The sequence below is a fragment of the Anser brachyrhynchus genome (assembly GCF_964034855.1).
Source record: "Anser brachyrhynchus genome assembly, chromosome: 18".
Classification (NCBI taxonomy): domain Eukaryota; kingdom Metazoa; phylum Chordata; class Aves; order Anseriformes; family Anatidae; genus Anser; species Anser brachyrhynchus.
In genome coordinates, this window is record NC_137711.1 from 1,508,612 (window position 1) to 1,526,763 (window position 18,152).

At 53.8% G+C, this 18,152-nt stretch overlaps 2 protein-coding genes across 8 annotated transcripts; one reads left to right on the forward strand and one right to left on the reverse strand.

The window, feature by feature from the left end:
• The first annotated feature begins 3 nt into the window (after nt 1-3).
• VCF1 (VCP nuclear cofactor family member 1) lies at nt 4-9,832 on the forward strand. 4 transcript variants are annotated; one of them, XM_080561105.1, is made up of 5 exons: nt 4-158; nt 1,269-1,365; nt 5,090-5,131; nt 5,415-5,477; nt 7,147-9,832. In XM_080561105.1, the coding sequence occupies exons 1-5, from the start codon at nt 37-39 to the stop codon at nt 7,390-7,392; spliced, it is 570 nt and encodes a 189-aa protein (XP_080417231.1). In that variant the 5' UTR covers nt 4-36; the 3' UTR covers nt 7,393-9,832. The 4 variants fall into 4 exon arrangements, with proteins under 4 accessions (XP_080417231.1, XP_080417229.1, XP_080417228.1 ...); XM_080561103.1 differs by lacking the exon at nt 5,415-5,477; XM_080561102.1 differs by lacking the exon at nt 5,090-5,131.
• Nucleotides 8,382-17,367, reverse strand: COG1 (component of oligomeric golgi complex 1). Of its 4 annotated transcripts, XM_080561079.1 has the most exons (15): nt 16,642-17,347; nt 15,923-16,167; nt 15,409-15,590; nt 14,907-15,077; nt 14,666-14,819; nt 13,506-13,716; nt 12,573-13,361; nt 12,140-12,286; nt 11,354-11,515; nt 10,918-11,045; nt 10,685-10,793; nt 10,100-10,209; nt 9,915-9,990; nt 9,496-9,535; nt 8,382-8,545 (listed from the first exon to the last, which is right to left on the reverse strand). In XM_080561079.1, the coding sequence occupies exons 1-14, from the start codon at nt 17,002-17,004 to the stop codon at nt 9,518-9,520; spliced, it is 2,865 nt and encodes a 954-aa protein (XP_080417205.1). In that variant the 5' UTR covers nt 17,005-17,347; the 3' UTR covers nt 8,382-8,545; nt 9,496-9,517. The 4 variants fall into 4 exon arrangements, with proteins under 4 accessions (XP_080417205.1, XP_080417204.1, XP_080417203.1 ...); XM_080561078.1 differs by having other exon boundaries at nt 8,382-9,535; nt 16,642-17,346; XM_080561077.1 differs by lacking the exon at nt 9,496-9,535 and having other exon boundaries at nt 16,642-17,341.
• Between the last annotated feature and the right edge of the window lie 785 nt (nt 17,368-18,152).

Consider the following 18,152-nt stretch of genomic DNA (forward strand, 5'->3'; position numbering starts at 1 on the left):
GGGGGGGCAAGGGCGGGGGCGGTGCGGGCGGCGCGCATGCGCAGCGGGGCGGGGAGGCCGGAAGCGGAGAGCGGGGCCGGGCGGCGGGGCAGGCACCGGGCGCTGCCCGCCATGAGCTGCCGGCAGCCGCTGCCCAGCGAGCGCGGGGCGAGGCAGAGGTGGGCCGGGGGGGGGGCCGGTAAGGCCCGGGGGGGGTGGTGCCGGGGCTCGGTGCGGCCGGGCCGGGCGCTGGGGCCTGGTTGTGGGCGGCCGGGGGTTGAGCTCGGTGCAGGCCGCGGGGGGTGAGAGGCGGAGGGGGAGGGGGCGGCCGGCCCCGGGGAGGGAGAGGAGGAGGAGGAGGAGGCCGGGGGCTGAAGGCTGAGCCCGGTGGTGCAGGGCCCAGCCGGGACCGGCCCGGTTGTGCCCGGCCCCGGGGCCGTTTGGGTTCGCCACCGGGAGCCCCGGTGCTGTGCGCGCTGAGGGCCTGACGGAGCTGTGGGGTTGGTACGGGGGGGGAGGGAAACAAACAAAGAAAAACAATGAATAATAATAATAATAATAATAAAAATAATTAAAAAAACCGCGTGCTGCTGCCGGGGGACGGCGGCCCGGGGGGGTTCCAGGCTTCTGCGCTGTGAGGCGGGGCTGATGTCACAAGGCGGGGGGGGGGGGGGGCTTTGCCTCCCGGGGGGGTTCTGCGGCAGCTTGGGAGCAAAATTTGCTCCCGGCATTGGAAATAACACCGCTAGGGCCTGGGTTCAAGCGGTGTCAAACCGAGATGCTGAAGAAAATCGTCAGAGGCGTTAATTGTAGACGAAAATAAAGAAGATGAGCGTAACCGGGTATTTATGGGAAACACGGTCGCTGCCGCGCCCTCCCCGCCGCTCTCCCCGGCCCGTCAGGTGGTGTTCGCAGCCCCCAGCTTATTTTTAGATTTGTAGGAAGCCCAGGAGCGCTGCAAGGCTGAGAACCGTCAAGGGTTTGTTTAGAAAGATAGATTTAGAAAGAAAGATCTAGAAAGGTCTTAACGGCAGGTCCCTGTCCCAGAAGCTGGTGCGAAAGCATCAGCCTGGCTACTTCGTGAGAGGGGCGATAATTTCCTCTCTTCTCCGTACACAACGGTTACAAAGGGGATATGAGTTCACAGCAGGCCAGAGATTGAAACGCGATCCTTACGAATTTACCAAGTTTTCTTGCTTTTATGTAGAATCACCCTTAGAGGGCAAAATATGCGGTAGATCGGTCGACTGTTAATGTGTTTTTCTTCTTTCTCCCTGATCTTTCCTCAGGAAGAGGAGGCGCAACGGCAATGAAGATGACAGCCACGTTCCCCAGACAAAGCGCAACACCAGGAACACCGTCCTTCAGGACTCGTGGGACACTGAGGTGAGAGCCTTCTCGGGCAGGTTTGGTTTCCTTTCATGCTGAATTTACATAATGGTTGGAGTATTCTTTGAAATTGTTTTCAGAGAGAGTAGTTAATGAAAACCCATTTTTTTTTTTGCTTTGTGTACGAGGCCAGCTCTGTTAGGCGTTTAGAGACTGAAATCTGTAAAACGTGGTTTGGAAACTGTCACGTTTTCCACCGAAACTACACCAGAAAGTTTCTGTTGATGTATTTCAAATACCGATGCCTAAATCCCAAATGAAGATACCAAAAAAAAACCCCACGTTTGCTGTCTGAAATGAGGTGCAGCGTATCGAGAACCAAGCAGATGACTTGGGGTGGGTTACAGGTGCCTGCGGTCTCTTTGCCTGGCTGCCCGCCCTTCCAACTTTGTGTTTTTAGTAACACGTTTATTTGTGGTGGAAAGGCAAAAAGCATTTCAACGGGTGTGATGCACAAAGTGCCCCTTGCAAGCAGCAGCGCTTCCATGATTTAAAAAAAAAAAAAATGCTCTGGAAGAGCCTGGCAGTTGACTTGCTCATTTGCAGCTGAAACGCTTGACCTCCGACTCTCTGTTTCCACTTGTATTTGCTCTGATTTCTTTCTGGGTGTGGGATAAACTGCCTCCTGTTATCTCATGGCTCACGTGGCAGGTGTTCGAGGATCGTGTGATTCGCTAGCATCTGAGATTTTTTTTTTTTAAAAAAAAAAGCAGATTTCCAAACTGCCACCAGATTTCCTGAATTGTTGCCTGTATTAATCATCCGAATGCTCACTGTGCGCATTTCTAGCTAGCGATGTAGTTCTGTTGCAAAACCTTCACGGAGAAGGGCCCGCATGCAGTGCGGGGGCTGCCTCCTCGTTTGTGTCTCTGGAAGTTAACGAGATTTAATTTATTTTTTTTTTTAAAACAGCCTTGTTTTTCGTGCAGCCCTCTCACTCCGGAGACGGGCTGCGGTGAGTAATCCCACGGCGCTGCCGTCGTGTTGAGCCGCGAACCGTGCTTTGACTGCACAAAACGTGTTGTGTAACCGAGCAACGTATCTGTTATCATACGGGAACGCCTTCAAATGTGCGCTTTAAAAGGATACGAGGCTCTGCACCCCCCTCCCGTTCCTTTTGTGAGGGAGGCTTTTACCCAGCGCACTTTTTTTTACAAGCGGTGACGTGACGGTGACGTCGTGTGGGAACGCTCCACCACGCTGGGGTGTTTGTCCCAAAGAAAGTCGCCGTGACCAAAGACTTCCCTGTTACCTGCGCGGCTGTTTTTCGGGCAGTGAGGCTCGCTGGGATGAGGTTCTTTCTGCTCCTTGGGTATAACGGGTAGGGCCATGAGTAGCTGCTCGCCGCCTGACGCTGAATCGCTTGTCCAACAGGTTAAACACCTCCTCGGTGTAGAGTAGTTAATGGCTAAACGAGCTTTGTGGCGGGAGGAGGAAGAATTTAGTGTGGAACGAGGGATTGAAGTGGGAGGAATGAAATTAAGACTATCAGGAGAACCCGCGATGGTGAGTGGCAGAAGCGCCTTCGCTTGTCATGTGAACGCTTTGGACGTTTGACTGGGCAAAGCTGCTAAAACGCCGAAATGGGAATAGCCTTGTGGTGGCCCCGCGAGAGCGGGGGACCTTGGCTCTGGCCTTATCTCCCGTTTCGTTTGGGGTGCTGCAAGCCAACAGCATGGTGTGAGCTGCCTGCCCCGCCACCGACAAGAGCGGAGTTAAACTGCTGGAGCTAACATGAGGACTCCTGCTTCACGCATGCCCTCGCGCTGTGAAAGTGTGTTTTAACACATTAAACCCCGACGTGCAGGCAGGGAGAACTCCGTGCTGTCGCTGCTGCAGTGGAGGAATGCGCCTGCTGGGCAGCGTTACCAAAATAAGCGTTCCCTTCCTCGAGGGAACAACATTCGCAGTGTCACCTACTGGTGGACAGAACTTTTTTTGTATTTTGCTCCTTTTCTTGCGATGTTGAGTCCCTGAGCGGAGCATGGCCAGAAATTGAAGCTGCGGGATCAAACTGGTATTATTCCAACATTTCTTTGAGGACTTCCTGGGCCGAGCGGAGAGATTCTTGTGCTTATAGTACACAAGTGCCTTTGAATGATGGCACTTTGAGGCTGTTGGCCATTTGTAATACTTGTACGCAGTTTCCTATTACTTTGCAGCCTACAAAGGGAGCTCTTGCCCGTTAAAAATCCCAGCGAGCTGTAGGAGAGAAACTAGGAGAGAAAGTGAGTATTGGGGGAGAGCAATTTGTAACTCCAAAGGATATGTGCAGGGAGAATTGCTTTTACTCTGAGGGCACAGGTGCACCTGCATTTTGTTAAACCTACATTTTGTTAAACATTTTGCCTCCCTTCAGCTGAAAGGTGACGGTTTTCTTCTTACAGAGCGTGGTTGGCTTGGGAACGTAACCTCAGTATGAAAATCAGGCAGACACCACTGAAACCGACCTCGGCTTATGGCAGGGTCTCTTTCCGTTTTCTGTCTTACTCTTCATAGCTGGCAGCAATGTGTAAGGCGAAGGGAATTTTTTGTTTTAGTGGCAGTTCGTGTGCAGGTTGCCCCTCAGTCCCTCACTTCCAGTCGTGCTGTGCGTGTGAGCTAGGCCTGATGGAAAAGGATTTGCAGTTTTCTCCCACCTTATTGTCCTTCGTCCAGGGCAGGCAGCCTCTTTGACTTCAGCTGACTTCTGCAGGAGGGGAGCTGAGATTCTCTCTGATACCCATCAGCCCTGCTTCTTGGGAAATTGTTACGACGACATGCAATTCCTGCAGTTCCTGGAACAAACTGCTCCTAGGTGACAGCCACGGGAAACGTCTGCTTCACAGTTCGGCCCGTGGACTTACGCGCGACGGCAGCGGATGTTAAACATTAGCCAAGCAGAGCGCCTGCCGCCGCGTTTCGTTCCCTGTCAGCCTCTCCTCCATCTTCTCCACTTACCAGGAGGGTGGCTTTCTGGTCCCCGCGGGTACTCACCTGTAAATTTAGCGAAATCTCTTCCTGCTCCTGTCATCTGCTAGCCTGCCCGTAAGGTGGGCAGAGCCTGGGGGTCCTCGGAGGCGCTGCAGCCTGGGGAAACCACCAGTGGAAAGCTCTTTGCTCTGCTTTTCCCTGGGAGGGAAGGGAGTCTGAGGTGTTCTGGCTAACTCTTTTCCTTCCCAAATAACTTTCCTCTGCAAAACCTCATTTCTTGCGATTCCTCTTTGTTAGGCTGCCTGATGGCAGGATTCCGCAGAGCCTAGAAGCGCCGCTCTTCCCTCGGTGGAGGCTGCTGAGGCGGGGTAGCGGCCGCTTCTCTCGGATCAGAGTTTTTGTGTAGCACTGCAGCTACGCCCCTCTACGGACGTTACCCCGGTGAGGAAGGGCTGGTCTAAATCCTAACTGAACCCCGGTTATTTCTTTGTTAAACTCATCTCGAGAGCAGCAGGACCTGAGCTCTTTCTTAAGCTCCTGTCATTAGTGATCAAGACGCTTCCTCACAGATCAGCAGGTGAATGCAGTTAAATAGTTTTCCCACAAATGTCCAGGTTAAAATTCTGTACCTGCAATGCTAAGAGGGGCTGGTGAGTCAGGTAAACCATGAGGTGCCCTTTTGTTACTTATGGCGCTCGTAAACTTGCGTAGGGCCGCTTTCTTTAGCCCTTTTGCTTTGTTTCATTGTGTAGATGCTTGTCGTTGCTGACATGATGACTTTAAGGCTTCTTTTTTTGTCTAATTGTAGTCCAAATGCGTAACAGAATGTGCACCACAGCCTGGGGAAATGGTAGGTCCATGACATGGTTTGGGCAATAACGGGCTTCACGTGCTAGTGAATTTTTGCATTAGAGAAATGGAAATAAAGAGGGTCTGACGGATCTACCAACAGCCTTAGATGTAGGAAGCACGTCCCAGGACACAGTCTCTGCTTAAAAAATCAAAATAAAATCAGACATGCATAAAATAATCATTACTAACAGCTCTAAAATGTTTGTTCTGTTAAGATGTGATGCTTCAGTAGTAAGTAACAAATACTAGCTTCTCATTTTGATCTTTACCTTGATTTTCAGAAGGTGGCTGTAACGAAAAACAGTAAGGAACACAGACTAAAAGGAAACAAAGTGTCCTGTGCGGTGGGTTTCTCTCCAAGGCTGCTGTGACTGGTTAAGCGTAACAGCATTGCATTTCAGTTCTCTGTGCTTCTGTGCGAAATGAGGTGGGCTAGCAAGCACCATTTCGCAGCTCCTCTCTGTCCTTCTGGTGTCCTCTCCCTCTCCGGCGTTAGCAGCAGTAGACAGAGGAGCTCGTTGCTCGCGTAGTTACATCTGCTGCTTCCTTAAGAATGACTTCACGTGTTTTTTGTTGTTTTTTTTTTGTTGTTGTTTTCTCCTTGCTAGAACCTAACACGCCAGCACGGGTGCAGCCTCGGTGCTGGTGCCTCGCTTGCTGTACTGCACCAGAACTGAAGCATTTTCGGTGCTTAGCAAAACAAACTCAACGCGGTTGAACTGTAACGACCAGCTGCGGAGTCAGTGCCACGGGGCTTCCGGGTGGCGTTGTGGTCCGCTTCAAACATTTGTGCAGTGGCTTCCCGGGCCTCGCTCAGGTGCAGCTTGCACCGTTCTTTACATCTCCTCCAAAGCGAGGCCTCCTGGATGTGGTGCTGACTGTTAAATTGCTCTTGACTTCTTTAAATTTGCCTTCCTCTGCTGTGGCCACCAAGCTTTGGCTTCTGTGGTTTTAACTCACTGCTTTAAAAAGTGGGCTTTCCTAGCTGCTGTCACTGATGCTGGCTGCTTGTTTGAATTTACATCTCACGGGATGGCAAAGTAGTTCTCTGACTCTTGAGCACCTGAATCTTTGCATTTTTTTCCCCCGAGCAGCCTATCACACACTATTAAAATATTTCAGCTGTAACTAACAGAAACCTTTCATTATCAGCCCTTAAAATGGTATAAAACAGTTTTATGTCTTTGAAACACTGAAAATGATGGCTAATGCTCTTCAGTCATTACCATAAAGCGTGCTTATCCTAATGCTAACAAATGAGCCCTGTCCTCTATGGCAGCTAAAGTTCTCTTCTCTGTGTGGAAGTATTTAATGGCCATCATTTTTCCACTGTTGTGTCAAGTAAATTGTTACGGAAAGCTACGGCTGACATTGCAGTCCCAGTACTTAACTGGGAGAAGAGTATGTGTGCACGTGGAAGTGTTCAAAGACCTAAAACGGGAATCGTGTTGCGTATGTCCTTAACAGCCTGTTGCTTTGGATGCTTCAGATCACTTCTTAGAAAAACTGACCTGTAGAAAAATGCTTTGCATGGTGCTTACCTAAAACATCTGCTAAACCAGAAGTGACAGATGTGAAGGTGGTACAGCTTTTTTTTCCTTACGCCCTGCCTGCCTTTACTGACCCGTGCGGCTCAGTAGGAATATTCTTTATTTTCCAGTTCTCGGATGAGTTTGGCAAATTTCACTAGTGCTAAAACGTGGGTCATGGGGGCAGAGCTGATGGGCCTGAAACGGAAAGTTCGCAATCCGGCGTGCTGGAGGTCAGCGAACCTCCGGGTGAAGGCTCGCTCATCCCTTCAGCTCTGGAACGCTTACCGTGCGTGGGCAATAACCGCAGCTCTGAATGCCGAGAAAGCACTTGGTGGGTTTTCTTTTGGCCATCGGGCTGAATACAGGCCCGGAAATCTGGAAGGGAGGGGCTTACTGCAAAGAGTGTTTGCTTGACTAAGGTATTTCGTCGTGGACAGGAGAGAAAAATGTTGTTTTGCTGTTAATGTTCTCTTTGTCTCAGTCCTCCAGCAGCGATAGCGGCAGCAGCAGCAGCAGCAGCTGTAGTAGCAGTAGCATCAACAGCCCTGACAGAGCAAGCGGTCCAGAAACCAGCCTAAACCCGATAATTGCAGGATCCAGTCCTGTCTCCTCTCAGTCCTTCCATGAGCAGTCTGCACTAAGTCAAGGTCCTTACTTCCACATCAACCAGATCCTGAAGGAGGCACACTTTCACAGCTTACAGAGCCGGGGACGCCCTCCTACATGATGAACCAGCAGTTCCTTGCCTTCTGTGAAGGGACAGCACTGTGTAGATTTGATATTTCAACTTCAAGTTTGTTAAAATGGAATTGCACAAAATGCCTGTTGCCTTTTCAGTCTATATTTGAAATAACAGGTTAACAGGAAATTGTTTACTTGTGGTTTGCTGCACTATTGCAATGCAAAAGGGGCTTTGAAGCAATTTTTATAGGATTCTTTTTGGGGTGGTTATAAAGTACATGTCCAGAGGAGACCGAGGAATCCACATCTGTGTTATAGGATTGCATAATGTCCAATTCCATTGACTGCCTAATCTGTTTGTTAGCAGTTTGTTGCTTTATGTAAAATTCTTTCGAACATTCATCTTCAGTTTTATAAGTCTTTTTTTAATTTCAATAAACTAGTAAAAAAATATTTGGCAAAAATATTTTTTGAGCATTTAGAAGTAACAGAACAGTAATAGGTGCTGTCACTGGAATCCATTAAGACTGATCCAGCTGTAAGCTCTCAGCCCGGTTTGGTGCATGACGAGCTCTATTTTGCTTGATCTTTACTGTTGCAGTATTGAAAAGAAATTGTGAAACTAGAACCAGGAAAGCTTAGGCAGCTGTAGCCAAAATACCAGGTGCCTGCTGGGTTTGTAGAGAGGTATCTGCTGAGAATAGCCTGGGGAGGAGCTTTTGGAGGAAAGAGCAAACTTACATTGCTTTGATACCAATTTCTAGCTGTGAAATGTTTGTGGTTTTTTTTTTGTTATACTGTGTAGTTTTATTTCTTTAATTTAACTCCTAAGGAATAGAAAGCGCAGGAGTAGCTAGAGCGCCGTTCCAGCATGCAAAGTACAAGGACTTTCCTGACCTGTGCCTGGTTCACGCGGCTTTGCTATCATCTGGCTAAGAACGGCAAAGTTCTTCTCTTCTGGCAGCACCAGCGGAGGTGTCACCAGCCCCTGCTGAGGGCAGAGCCTTCTCAGTGAAGATGAATATACAGACAAACTTCTGATTATTTTTTTTATTGAATCACTTGGTCATGCCAGAAAGCCATCCCAGCTTGAAGAGAGAAGGCGCAGCTGTGTCTTCCTCCTCGGTTACAAGCTGCCTGAACAAGGAGCCAGGGCGCGATGCCTCGTCTTCTGCTCTTGTGAGTGCAGGAGGCGGAACCTGTTTGTTTTAAAAACCAGAGTCAGAAACTATTACAGCACACCTTCGACTTATTCCCTACCCTCGTCTACAGTAGCTGCAAGGAGGCGCAGACTACAGCGGAACAGCTGCTCCCAGACAACTTGAGCCTGAACCACAACGTAACTGTTTCCACTCCTGGTGGTTAGTGACAAGCAGAGGCAGGTCTGAGTGGCAGATGCACAGCTTTTTGCTGCTGTTAGCAAGCTAACTTTTCAGATGTCATCCAGTGCTCCAAGATGATCATTCTGTGCAGCAAAGAGAGGGCTGCTGCTCTTAGAGCAAGGGGGTAATAATGATAAAAGCACAGCTGTTGCCTGTGCAGAGTTGTTCTTGAGTAACTGGACTTCAACCTCTGCTTTATCATAAAAGGAACACGCAATTCTGTGAAGTGGGGCTAATGCAAATATACACGTGCCACCACAGCCAATGCTGCTGCCACAGCAGGGGAGTGGTAGAAGCGAGACAAACGTCACGGCGCACTCTGCACGCTACTACAGCTGAGGTGTAAGAGGTAAAGAATACCCTTACTGTGAAGCTTTGGGCTTTTAAACAACTCTGCTACTATGTCTGGTTCTTAATTCTTCTGAATAATGGAGAGTGAGTGTTGCAGAGTAAAGGCTAGCATTTCAAGTAACACTCTGCTCTGATAAAAACGTCTTTACTCTTCCATCCCAGTTGAAGACACGTTATCGTTGATGGATTATTGGATTGTTTGTGGCTAACGAAAAAGTCACCAATTCCTGCTTCCTGTAGCAGTGAGGTATTCCTTGGCTCTCAATCCTCAGCACAGAGAGTTCCAGCTAAGCAAATGCTTTAAACTGGAGGAAACGTAGCAACATCGTGGTTGTCTACTAATAAAACTCGGAAGCAAGACAATGCAGAGCCTTTGCAAGAGAAGCAAGCCACTCTGTTCACACAGGCTTAAATACCCAAGCCAGGCTTCGTCAGGAGTTAAAGGTCAGCATCGCACTGGAAGGGAGTTCAAATAATTAGATAGTATCCTTCAACGTTTCTTGCAGCTATCCTTAAATAAATTAAGTTGTTTAAGAATTGATCTCAAAATGACTCATCTGTGCAAGTCTTCACTGCATTTTCGTGGTAGTTATTGCCTATGTTTTACCGCAGAGCAGCAAGCCCCCAAAGTATCCAGGGGCCATCAGGGTTTGTTTTTTTTTTTCAGGGTCAAGGGGAAATCCAAACCGTCTCATGCTGTGTTGCCGTAATGGTCCTCATTTTACACAAAATAAAAATCAGGTTAAATATTAACTCTCTGGTTACTTTCTTCTTTCTCTGCAAGCCCTAGTGTTGGTGCACTGGCAAAAAGTTAACGCGGCTCTGTTCTACCAACCTGAACTCTTTCTGTGTTCCTGGTCCCAGACTTGGCCTTTCGCGAGCTTGACATACTCAGCGGCAGAAGTCCAAATCTTAAAAGAGACGGAAGTAAGAAATGCAGTCGGTCACAGGGAAGCAGCAGTTCTGGAATTGCTTCCTGAAGAGATGGGGGAATGCACAGAAGAGAGCCAAGCGACTTACCTTATCTGGCTGGATGCTAAGGGCAAGATATTGTGGAGCTCCTGGGAGCTGAGAGCGCTGCTTCTGCTCGTGTACTGGTTCTCTGTCCCGGTCAGCAAGCCGAAGAGAACCTAGAAGGCATGAAGGAGCTGTTGGCATTTGGGGGCATCCGCAGAGCTGACCACACAACAGTACACGGCTACTGAGTCTGCTGGTGCTGCACAACACTTGTGCTTGGTTTAAGTTTCACTACAAAGCGTCTCCCCTTCCCCCTTAGAGCCCCTGCTTTTAATTGGCACTGCTCGCTGTTACCCTAGTTGAGCTCTAGGCCTGTTTCAGCACTGCTTAACCCAATTAGCATTGCACAGGCTCCAGTGAATCCTGTGAGATAAAGTTCAGCCAACTCCACGCATGATTACGTGCCGCTCAGCCAGCTCAGCGAGCTCCTCTTATCGCCGGCTGGCATTAAATACCCTTCCCCTTCCTGAGCAAGTGCCAGTGGTTATCTTTGGACGTTAAGCAGTTTACAGCGCCACCACAGCTGCCCTTCAGAGTGTGTTTTGCAGCGCTGCTTCCTGGGGTGTGCGTTCCTTTTCCTGCACTTACAGATGTTCGCTGAACCAGGCGATTGAGGTTGCCGTTTAAGTGCGGAGTAAAAACGTCCAAGTCAAACGGGTCGATGTGCCCCTCCAGGAAGTCGGTCACCTTCTCGATCCTACGAGCAGAGGAGATCTGTCAGTGCCCACATCTTAGCGAGGGCTGGGACACAAGGATGGCTGCCAGCATCAATGGGGTGGTCAACCGACTGCTAATAGCTGAGCCCCAGAATTACGCTGCACCTGGAGTCATGCTTGATCCTGCTGGTCTTTGCTTCCTCACTCTTCGCTGTCAAGATGATATTCAGGTACCGCAGATCGTAGAGCAACTGCAGAGCTCTGTTCTGGGTCATGGGGAAGGCGCCTGCTTTCTGCAAATAGGAAAAGGGCTCTTCGCTCGCACTGCAACACGGCTGACAAAGGACTGCGTCGGGGTAAACGTTTTAAATCATCAGCCCCAAGAAACAACCAGCACAACTGAACCGCTCTGAGCACACTCTGCTGTCAGATCCCTTTTTGCCTCATTTTTGGGGAGGCAAGGGAAGAGCACAGTCACCACTCCTAGTTCTCCCAGGTGCGTGTTTCCTTTTCCAAGGGATGGGAGCGCACATATTGCCAACTGCCCAGCGACCCTCGCATCCCACGCCAGCTGGAGCAAGGACTGATCCTACTCACGTACCTTCTCCTGCTTCTCCTCCACGAGCTTTTCGTAAGCAGCAAGCACTTCTGCCATGCAGGTCTTCAGCAGCTCCTGCAAAGTGACTTTCGGCAGAGTGTGGCCCCCGACCCGGTTCACCTCTTGGCACAGGCTGAAGAGGAGGCCCTGGACGTACCAGGACGGCTATTTAACAAAACAGCGTTATTGGTCACGGGGGCTGTAAGCTTCGTTAGCTCTATCAGCAGCATGACGCCATTTCAGTTCTTAGGAGCTTCCTACTTCCTCAGCAACCACAGAGCTCTGCCACTGAGACCGACCTGCCCCTGTAGCGGGATTTAAACTTTCATGGGTTTTAAACCTACTGCCACACCAGGCTTTTGGTTATCGCAGAAAATCTCCCAACTACTTTTCCCAGAGGTTTTGACCTGAGCCCTCAGGCTTTGCAGCCCCCCTGTTGCAGTCCCGTCCTTCAGTGCACCCAATTTCCATGGAGTCTCTCTCTTGTGGGCCCCTATGTGTAAACCAGGCATAACTCCTCCTTTCACTCAGCTTTATAGGATCTGGGCCAATCTTAATCATTTCAACACGCAGCAACAACTACCTAATTTCCTTCCTCTGACCTCTGTCCTTAGATGAGTATTGCAGAGCAAACAACAGCACCAGAGGGTGATTGCCCCGTGCTCAGAGCACCAGGAAAACTTCGGGGCAGGTCAGCACCATTCGACAAAGCAGTGGGTTTGGAAACCAGCACTTTTCTCCTCCCAGCAGATCATTTCTCTGCATTTACCAAGAGGATGTTCCTCATACCTGCATAGGCAGCCGGATCTTTGATGTTACGCTGTTTCCAGACTCGGTCTCCTCCTGAATTTCAATCTCATCCCAGTTGGTGGCTGTAGCCAAGACAGAGCCAGCTGTATCTAGCAGCAACGTGTGGGTAAAGCACTGAACCAGAACCTACAGCAAAAAACACAAAAGCACCCAGTCACAGGACAGCTCTAGTGGCAGTACCGAGGGACGGGCAGCCCACTCCTGCCTGCAGAGAAGCCAACCCCCCACAGCCCCCCCAAGCCTCCCAGGTGAACGTTTCCCAGTGGATGCCACCTCTGAGCTGCCGCCACCTCATCTCCCACAGGCTGACTGAGCACCACGGAGCCCAGAGCGAGCTCAGCAGCCAGCCACAGGGAGCTGAGCGAGCGAAACCCCCCGCAGAAAGTGGTTGTGATGAGCAGCAGCTCCTTACTTTGGTGACAGCGGAGCTCCAGATCTGGTAAGCAACCAGGCTCTGCTGCAGGAGTTCTGCCTTCACCTCCTGCCACTTGGCCTGCACTGGGTTCACTTCTTGGGCTTTCCCCTTCCCCAGCTTCTTGGTGGAGCGGGTTTCCTTCAGCGCCGTCTCCGCGCCGCCCGACTGGCCCAGGATACATTGCTTGAGGTGAGGGCAAAGCTCGCTCAGGGACTGGCAGAGCCTGGCCATGAAGAGGACAGCATTGAGCCTGCTATCGCTGGGAGCACCTGCCTGTCCCTCCAGCAGGCTCTGGGCGCTCTGGAGCTCTTCTCGCACGCAGCCCAGTACGTGGTGGATGCAGGCGACGCAGCGGTCGCGCAGCAAGCCCTCCACCAGCCCGGTGTCAGCGTAGCGGTCAAAGGCTGAGCGAGGCTGCGAGGCGGGAGCAGCCTCCTTGGTGGCCGAGGGCTCCGCGGGAAGGTAAGAGAGGAGGTCGTCCAGCCTGGCTTTCAGCTTCAAGTCCAGAGCCGAGCAGAAGCTCTGCACGCACGGGGTGAGCACCTGGGCCTTCATGGACAGCCCGCTCTTGGCAAACTGGCTGCGGTTTGCCACGTTGACCCAGGCGGCGTCCGCGGGCAGATCGCTGGAGCTCTCCGACCACAGGAACAAGGCCACGTTGTGCTCAAACTGGACGTGCTTGCTCAGGGCAGAGGCGGTGGATTTGACTTCGAGTTCCTGCAGGGCTAAGACGAGAAGCTGTTTGGAGCTGCTCGAGATGGATTCAAAGCCCTCTTTGGTCAGCGTCTGGAAAATAAGGAAAAAAAACAGCTTTTCCACGTGCCTCCTGTCACAGAGCACTTGGTGCTAACAGCACCAGTGTCCTGTCTGAGACAACAAGAGAGGGAACAGAGCAAGGCTGCTCGTGAACTGCTGCAGCAAAGCACTCACCTCCAGCCTGTCCAGGAAGAGCTGCCGCAGCAGGTCCTCCCAAAAGGACGCAGGCTTGTCCAAAAGGCGACGGCACACCACGTCCCAGTTCTGGCTCACGGACTCGCTCGTGAGCAGCTCCCAGACCGCATCGCGGATCCCCGCGAGGCCTTTCAAGCTCTTCACGTAGACCAGCAGGTTGCTGACCCCAGCCCTGATATCATCGCTGCACCTGCAGGCAACGTTGCGCTTCAGACTTGCTCGGACACAGCCCCACAGAACCCAGGAGAAAATGTGCTACGTCGAGGTGAGGGAATCGTTGATCTGTCAGTAAGAGGCTCGACCTGCAGAAGCACTTGCAGGGCCGAGCGTATTTCTAATTCTCAGCCAGGCAGCCACACCCTGCATCCCAGCAGGGAAGCCACGTGCCCTGCATTGGGAATCAAGGGCTGCAGCGGGTGTCAAAGCCAGGAGCACCCCAGGAACACCCCGGCCATGCTAATTGCCCCTCACTGCAAGCCAGCCCTGGCAGGCAGAGGCTCTGGGAAAGGTTGCTGGAGAAATATCCCATGGCCAGCGTGCTCCCCGTGGGGGGGCTGCAGCTGATGGCAGGGACCAGCTGGCCAGCCCAGCAGCAGCTCCACGAGATAACGAGGTGGGACTGATACCAATGCACGAGTAACGAGGCTGCTGAGGGGCTGCACGGGCTGTCTGCACCCTCAGGGTGGGAGGGGGTGGAGCTGAGAACTCTATAAAGGGGGATCTGGTTGCACCCACACACTCTGGGCAAGGACAGCAAGAAGGAAGGACGTGCTGGACCAAGAGCCCAAGGAGACAGGTAAGGGATTTCCTTCTCATTTACTCTTGACGCTTTTTTGCTGGTGTTTATGGCAGCGTAAAGTAGCTCTAGACAAATATTGCTGTGCAGCCCTGAGTTAGCCTGTGTGCCGTACTGTATCCAAGTGCTACAGCCTGATTATTAAGCCTGTGCTGTGCTGCTTCTGGCCATTTAATTGCAAGGGAGAGGGAGCGCTGAGCAAGGAGCCAGCAGAAGATGCAGCCTACCAGGAGCTAGTTTTGCTTTGTCGGTGAGCTTGGCTTTGCTTTGTGCTGCTGCCTTGACAATGAGACCTTGTGATATCTGGGAGAGCCCTGCGCAGGGGGGACAGTGTCACACTCACATGGCAATCCACTTCTGCAGCGTGTCTCTGAGGTAGTCCTGGCTGATGGGGTGGGCCAGGGTCCGCAGGGTTGGCTGGAACTCTACCACAGACTCTGGGAGGTACCTGAACCAGCTGCTCAGCTTCACCTCGTCCTCCAGGACCCCGCCTTTCCCTGGAAGCACAAGGGATGGGGGAGTCAGCCCAGCACAGGGGGGGGCCTCCTGCCTGCAGACAGAGCTGTTGCTGGCCGGGTGCTCACCTGCTGCGTGCTGGCCCGTGGTGCTCTCCAGGGTGGAGAAGAGCAAGCCGCAGGGCAGGGCTGGATCTGGTGGCATCCCTTCTGGCATCATGTAGAAGAGTGCATAAGCCTGGTACAGAGTGGTGGTTAGCAGCTCCATCAGTGAACACACCTGAGCTTTTATTCCTGCACCTGCAAAAAAAAAAAAAAGCCTTTCAGTGGAGGTAGCCCCTTCAACACAAGTGTGACCAGTCCCCTGTGTTTCAAGGCCTGGTGAAACCCTCCAGAGATGGGCTGGAGGGCACAGGGCTCAGCCCCATGTATCGCCTGCTTCCTGGTTAAAGGTGAGCTTGACTTTAGCTCCTGAGAGCTGTTAATTCAGCGCTGTGGCAAAATGCACGTCCCCAGCATCACGAGCCCTACAGGACTAAGCCACCCACTCCGGTACTTGGGTACCGCAGGGCAAGAGGGAGAGGAAGTTCCTTTTTTGACCTCAAAAAGGAGGCAGCCCCGTTGTACCGACCGTGGTGCGGCTGGTTGAGGAGCTGCTGGATCGCCAGCTTCCTGGCCAGGAGGAAGTCTGCGAGGGCCTGGCGCGGAGAGCTGTCCTCCAGGAGCATGATGGCACACAAGGCTTCTGCCACCGCCTGGTCCGACACGGTCTGACACTTGAGCAGGGACTTGCTCTCCTGCAGGATGGTGGATCTGGCAAGGAAAGGAACCAGGCAGTAACCAAGGGCTGGAGGGAGGCGGTTCGGTGTTTGACAGACACGTTTGGGCTTGGTTAAGTGATCCTGAGCAGAAAGAGCACACGGTGCTCACAGCAAACACCTGCTGGTCCTTTGCAACCCACCACAAGCCCATGAGGACACTGATGGCTCTCCATTTCAGAGGAGGGCTCTCCAGCTGCTACACAGCCAGCTGAGGAGCTCCTGCCTGGCAGGCTTGACAGGCTTTGTGACAGGGCAGTGACAGCCGGGGAGCATCTCCTGCATCCCACTGAGGCGTCGGGAAACCTTCCCGAGGGCGATGCCCACCTGAAGTGGCTGGCGGCGGCCACCTGCCGCAGCAGGATGGGGAAGTGGGCGAGGACGGGGCTGTAGCGGGCGCGGGGGGCGTCGAGCTGCAGCAGGCCGTGGAGGTGGCGGCACAGCAGGTAGAGGCGGGCGGCGGGCAGGTAGCGGCCGGCCTCCATGGCGCCCCAAGCCCGCTCGGGGATGTCCAGCAGCAGCTTCAGCTGTGCCGCAGCTCGGTACAGCTTCTCCGGCACCCGCGGCGGAGCCTGGAGGGGGAGAACCGGGGGGGCTGAGGAGGAGGAGGAGGAGGACAGGGGATGAGGAGGGGGGGGAGGGAGGAAGAGGGGCTGAGGGGGAGACCGGGGGGCTGGGGGGGAGTGAAGAGGGGGAAGAAGGGGGGCTGGGGAGGGGGGGGAGAAGAGGGGGGAGGACAAGGGGCTGGGGAGGGGGGGAGAAGAGGGGCTGGATGGGGAGGACAGGGGGCTGGGGGGGAGACTGGGGGGCTGAGGAGAGGGGGAGGACGGGGGGGCTGGGGGGGGAGACCAGGGGACTGAGGAGGGGGGGAGAAGAGGGGGAAGAAGGGGGGCTGGGGGGGTTGGACGGGGGCCTGGGGGGGAGGATGACCTGGGGGGCTGAGGAGGGGGAGAAATGGGGGCTGGGGGGGGAGGACCGGGGCTGGGGGGGGAGGACCGGGCTCGGCTCCCCCGCCGCCCCCCTCCCGGTCCCCCCCGTGCCCTCACCGGCGGAGCAGGGCCGGGCCGTGCCGCGCCGCCCCGCTGCAGCCCCCTGACGGCTCCCAGCAGGCGCTCGGCGCTCAGCCGCATCTCGGCGATGGTGTCGGCCGCCTCGATGAGGTCGCGGTAGCGCTCGCCCACCATCTGCCGCAGCTCCTCGCGCTTCTGCTCGATGCCGGCCCGCAGCCGCCGCTCCGCCGCCCGCAGCTCCGCCGCCGTGTGGGCCTCGAACAGCGCCTCGGCCTCCGCCGCCCGCGCCGCCATGGCCGCCATCACCGTCCCCCCCCCCGCCTCCCGGCGGCAGTGACGCGGCCGCCGCCATCTTGGCGTCGGGCAGGGCCCGCTTCCGTCGGCCGCCGCCGCCGCCATGTTTGTGCAGGGCACGGGTTGCCATAGCAACGCGGCCTAGCCCCGGGGGGGTGTAGTAGAACCGCAGCGTTTTGTCCGGTTTTTTCCGTTTTTCGCATGAAACGGGCTCGGCTCCGCGGCCTGGGGGTGTCAGTCCCGCTCCGCAAACCTCGAACTCGGGCTTGGGCCCGGCTCCCTCAGCCCGGGGGTGCGGTACGGGCCTGGCCCCGCCGCCCCGGGGGGCTCACGGGCAGGCCGGGCCCCGGCGCGGGGCGGCCCCGCAGCGCTCCGGGGCAGGCCCGGGCACAGAACCGGGCTCGGCCCCAGCCCCGAGCTCGGGGCTCCCGAGCAGCGCTAGGTGGAGCCAGCGGCACGGCACGGCCCGGGTTGAGCCCCTGGGCTCTTCCCGAGCAGCTGCCAGGGAGCAGGAGGGCAAGGCTGCTTGCTAGGGGGGGTCTGAGGCCCAGCTCGGCACGCCTGGAGTTTCAAATAAATGTGTTTTAATAAATGTCGCTTATAGGTCTGGCAAAATCACGCTGCGTCAAATTGTGTGTGTGGAGGTGGCTCAGCTGGAATGTACCCGTTGGAAGCAGAAGGGCCCCTCTGATCAGACCTTTTTTCCTCCCCCTGCCTCTCTTCTTTACGTAGCTCCGACCTGAAGCACACGCACTTGGTATCATCTCACGTTTTCGGCCTGTGGAGGCAGAATGAAATCAGCACACGCTTTATTTTATTTTTATTATTTTGGGCGGGTTGCGAAATCTTCCCAGGGCAGTCGTTGGCTTTCTTGTACCAGCACTCTTGTAAAGATTTAATGTTTTCTGACGGTAACCTAGATACATCTCTGTGCACGTCCTTCTGCGTGCGTATCTATAGTTATACATAAATCTGACCAGAAAAGCCCCCTGCAGCCAACATTTGGCGCCTAACACTGACTCAGTCAGCTCTAATGCAGAAGGCACAGCAAGAGCTTTCTTAGAAATCCTTGTCCATGGAGGAAAATCCTGTCCCAGCTATCTGCAAGGAACAGATCTCGAGGGGCAGGGCAGCAGCACGGTGCTGATTGCCCACACCGGGCTCGTCAGAAGAGCACCCAGTGCACGGGTGCTGCTCGTGTCCTGGAGTGCGAGTGCATGGTCTTGGCAGAGAGGCTGTTGGTGCAGATAGTT

Bases quoted from the DNA above. Each gene is read 5' to 3' on its own strand.
- COG1 (XM_080561077.1), bottom strand. From the start codon at position 17,004: ATGGCGGCGGCGGCGGCCGACGGAAGCGGGCCCTGCCCGACGCCAAGA. The intron at 15,078-15,408 runs GTCGGTACAACG...TTTTTTTTGCAG, and splicing joins CCTCAACCAGCCGCACCACG to GTGCAGGAATAAAAGCTCAG. The intron at 14,820-14,906 runs GTGAGCACCCGG...TTGTGCTTCCAG, and splicing joins CACGGGCCAGCACGCAGCAG to GGAAAGGCGGGGTCCTGGAG.
- VCF1 (XM_080561105.1), top strand. From the start codon at position 37: ATGCGCAGCGGGGCGGGGAGGCCGGAAGCGGAGAGCGGGGCCGGGCGG. The intron at 159-1,268 runs GTGGGCCGGGGG...ATCTTTCCTCAG, and splicing joins GAGCGCGGGGCGAGGCAGAG to GAAGAGGAGGCGCAACGGCA. The intron at 5,478-7,146 runs GTGGGTTTCTCT...TCTTTGTCTCAG, and splicing joins GAAACAAAGTGTCCTGTGCG to TCCTCCAGCAGCGATAGCGG.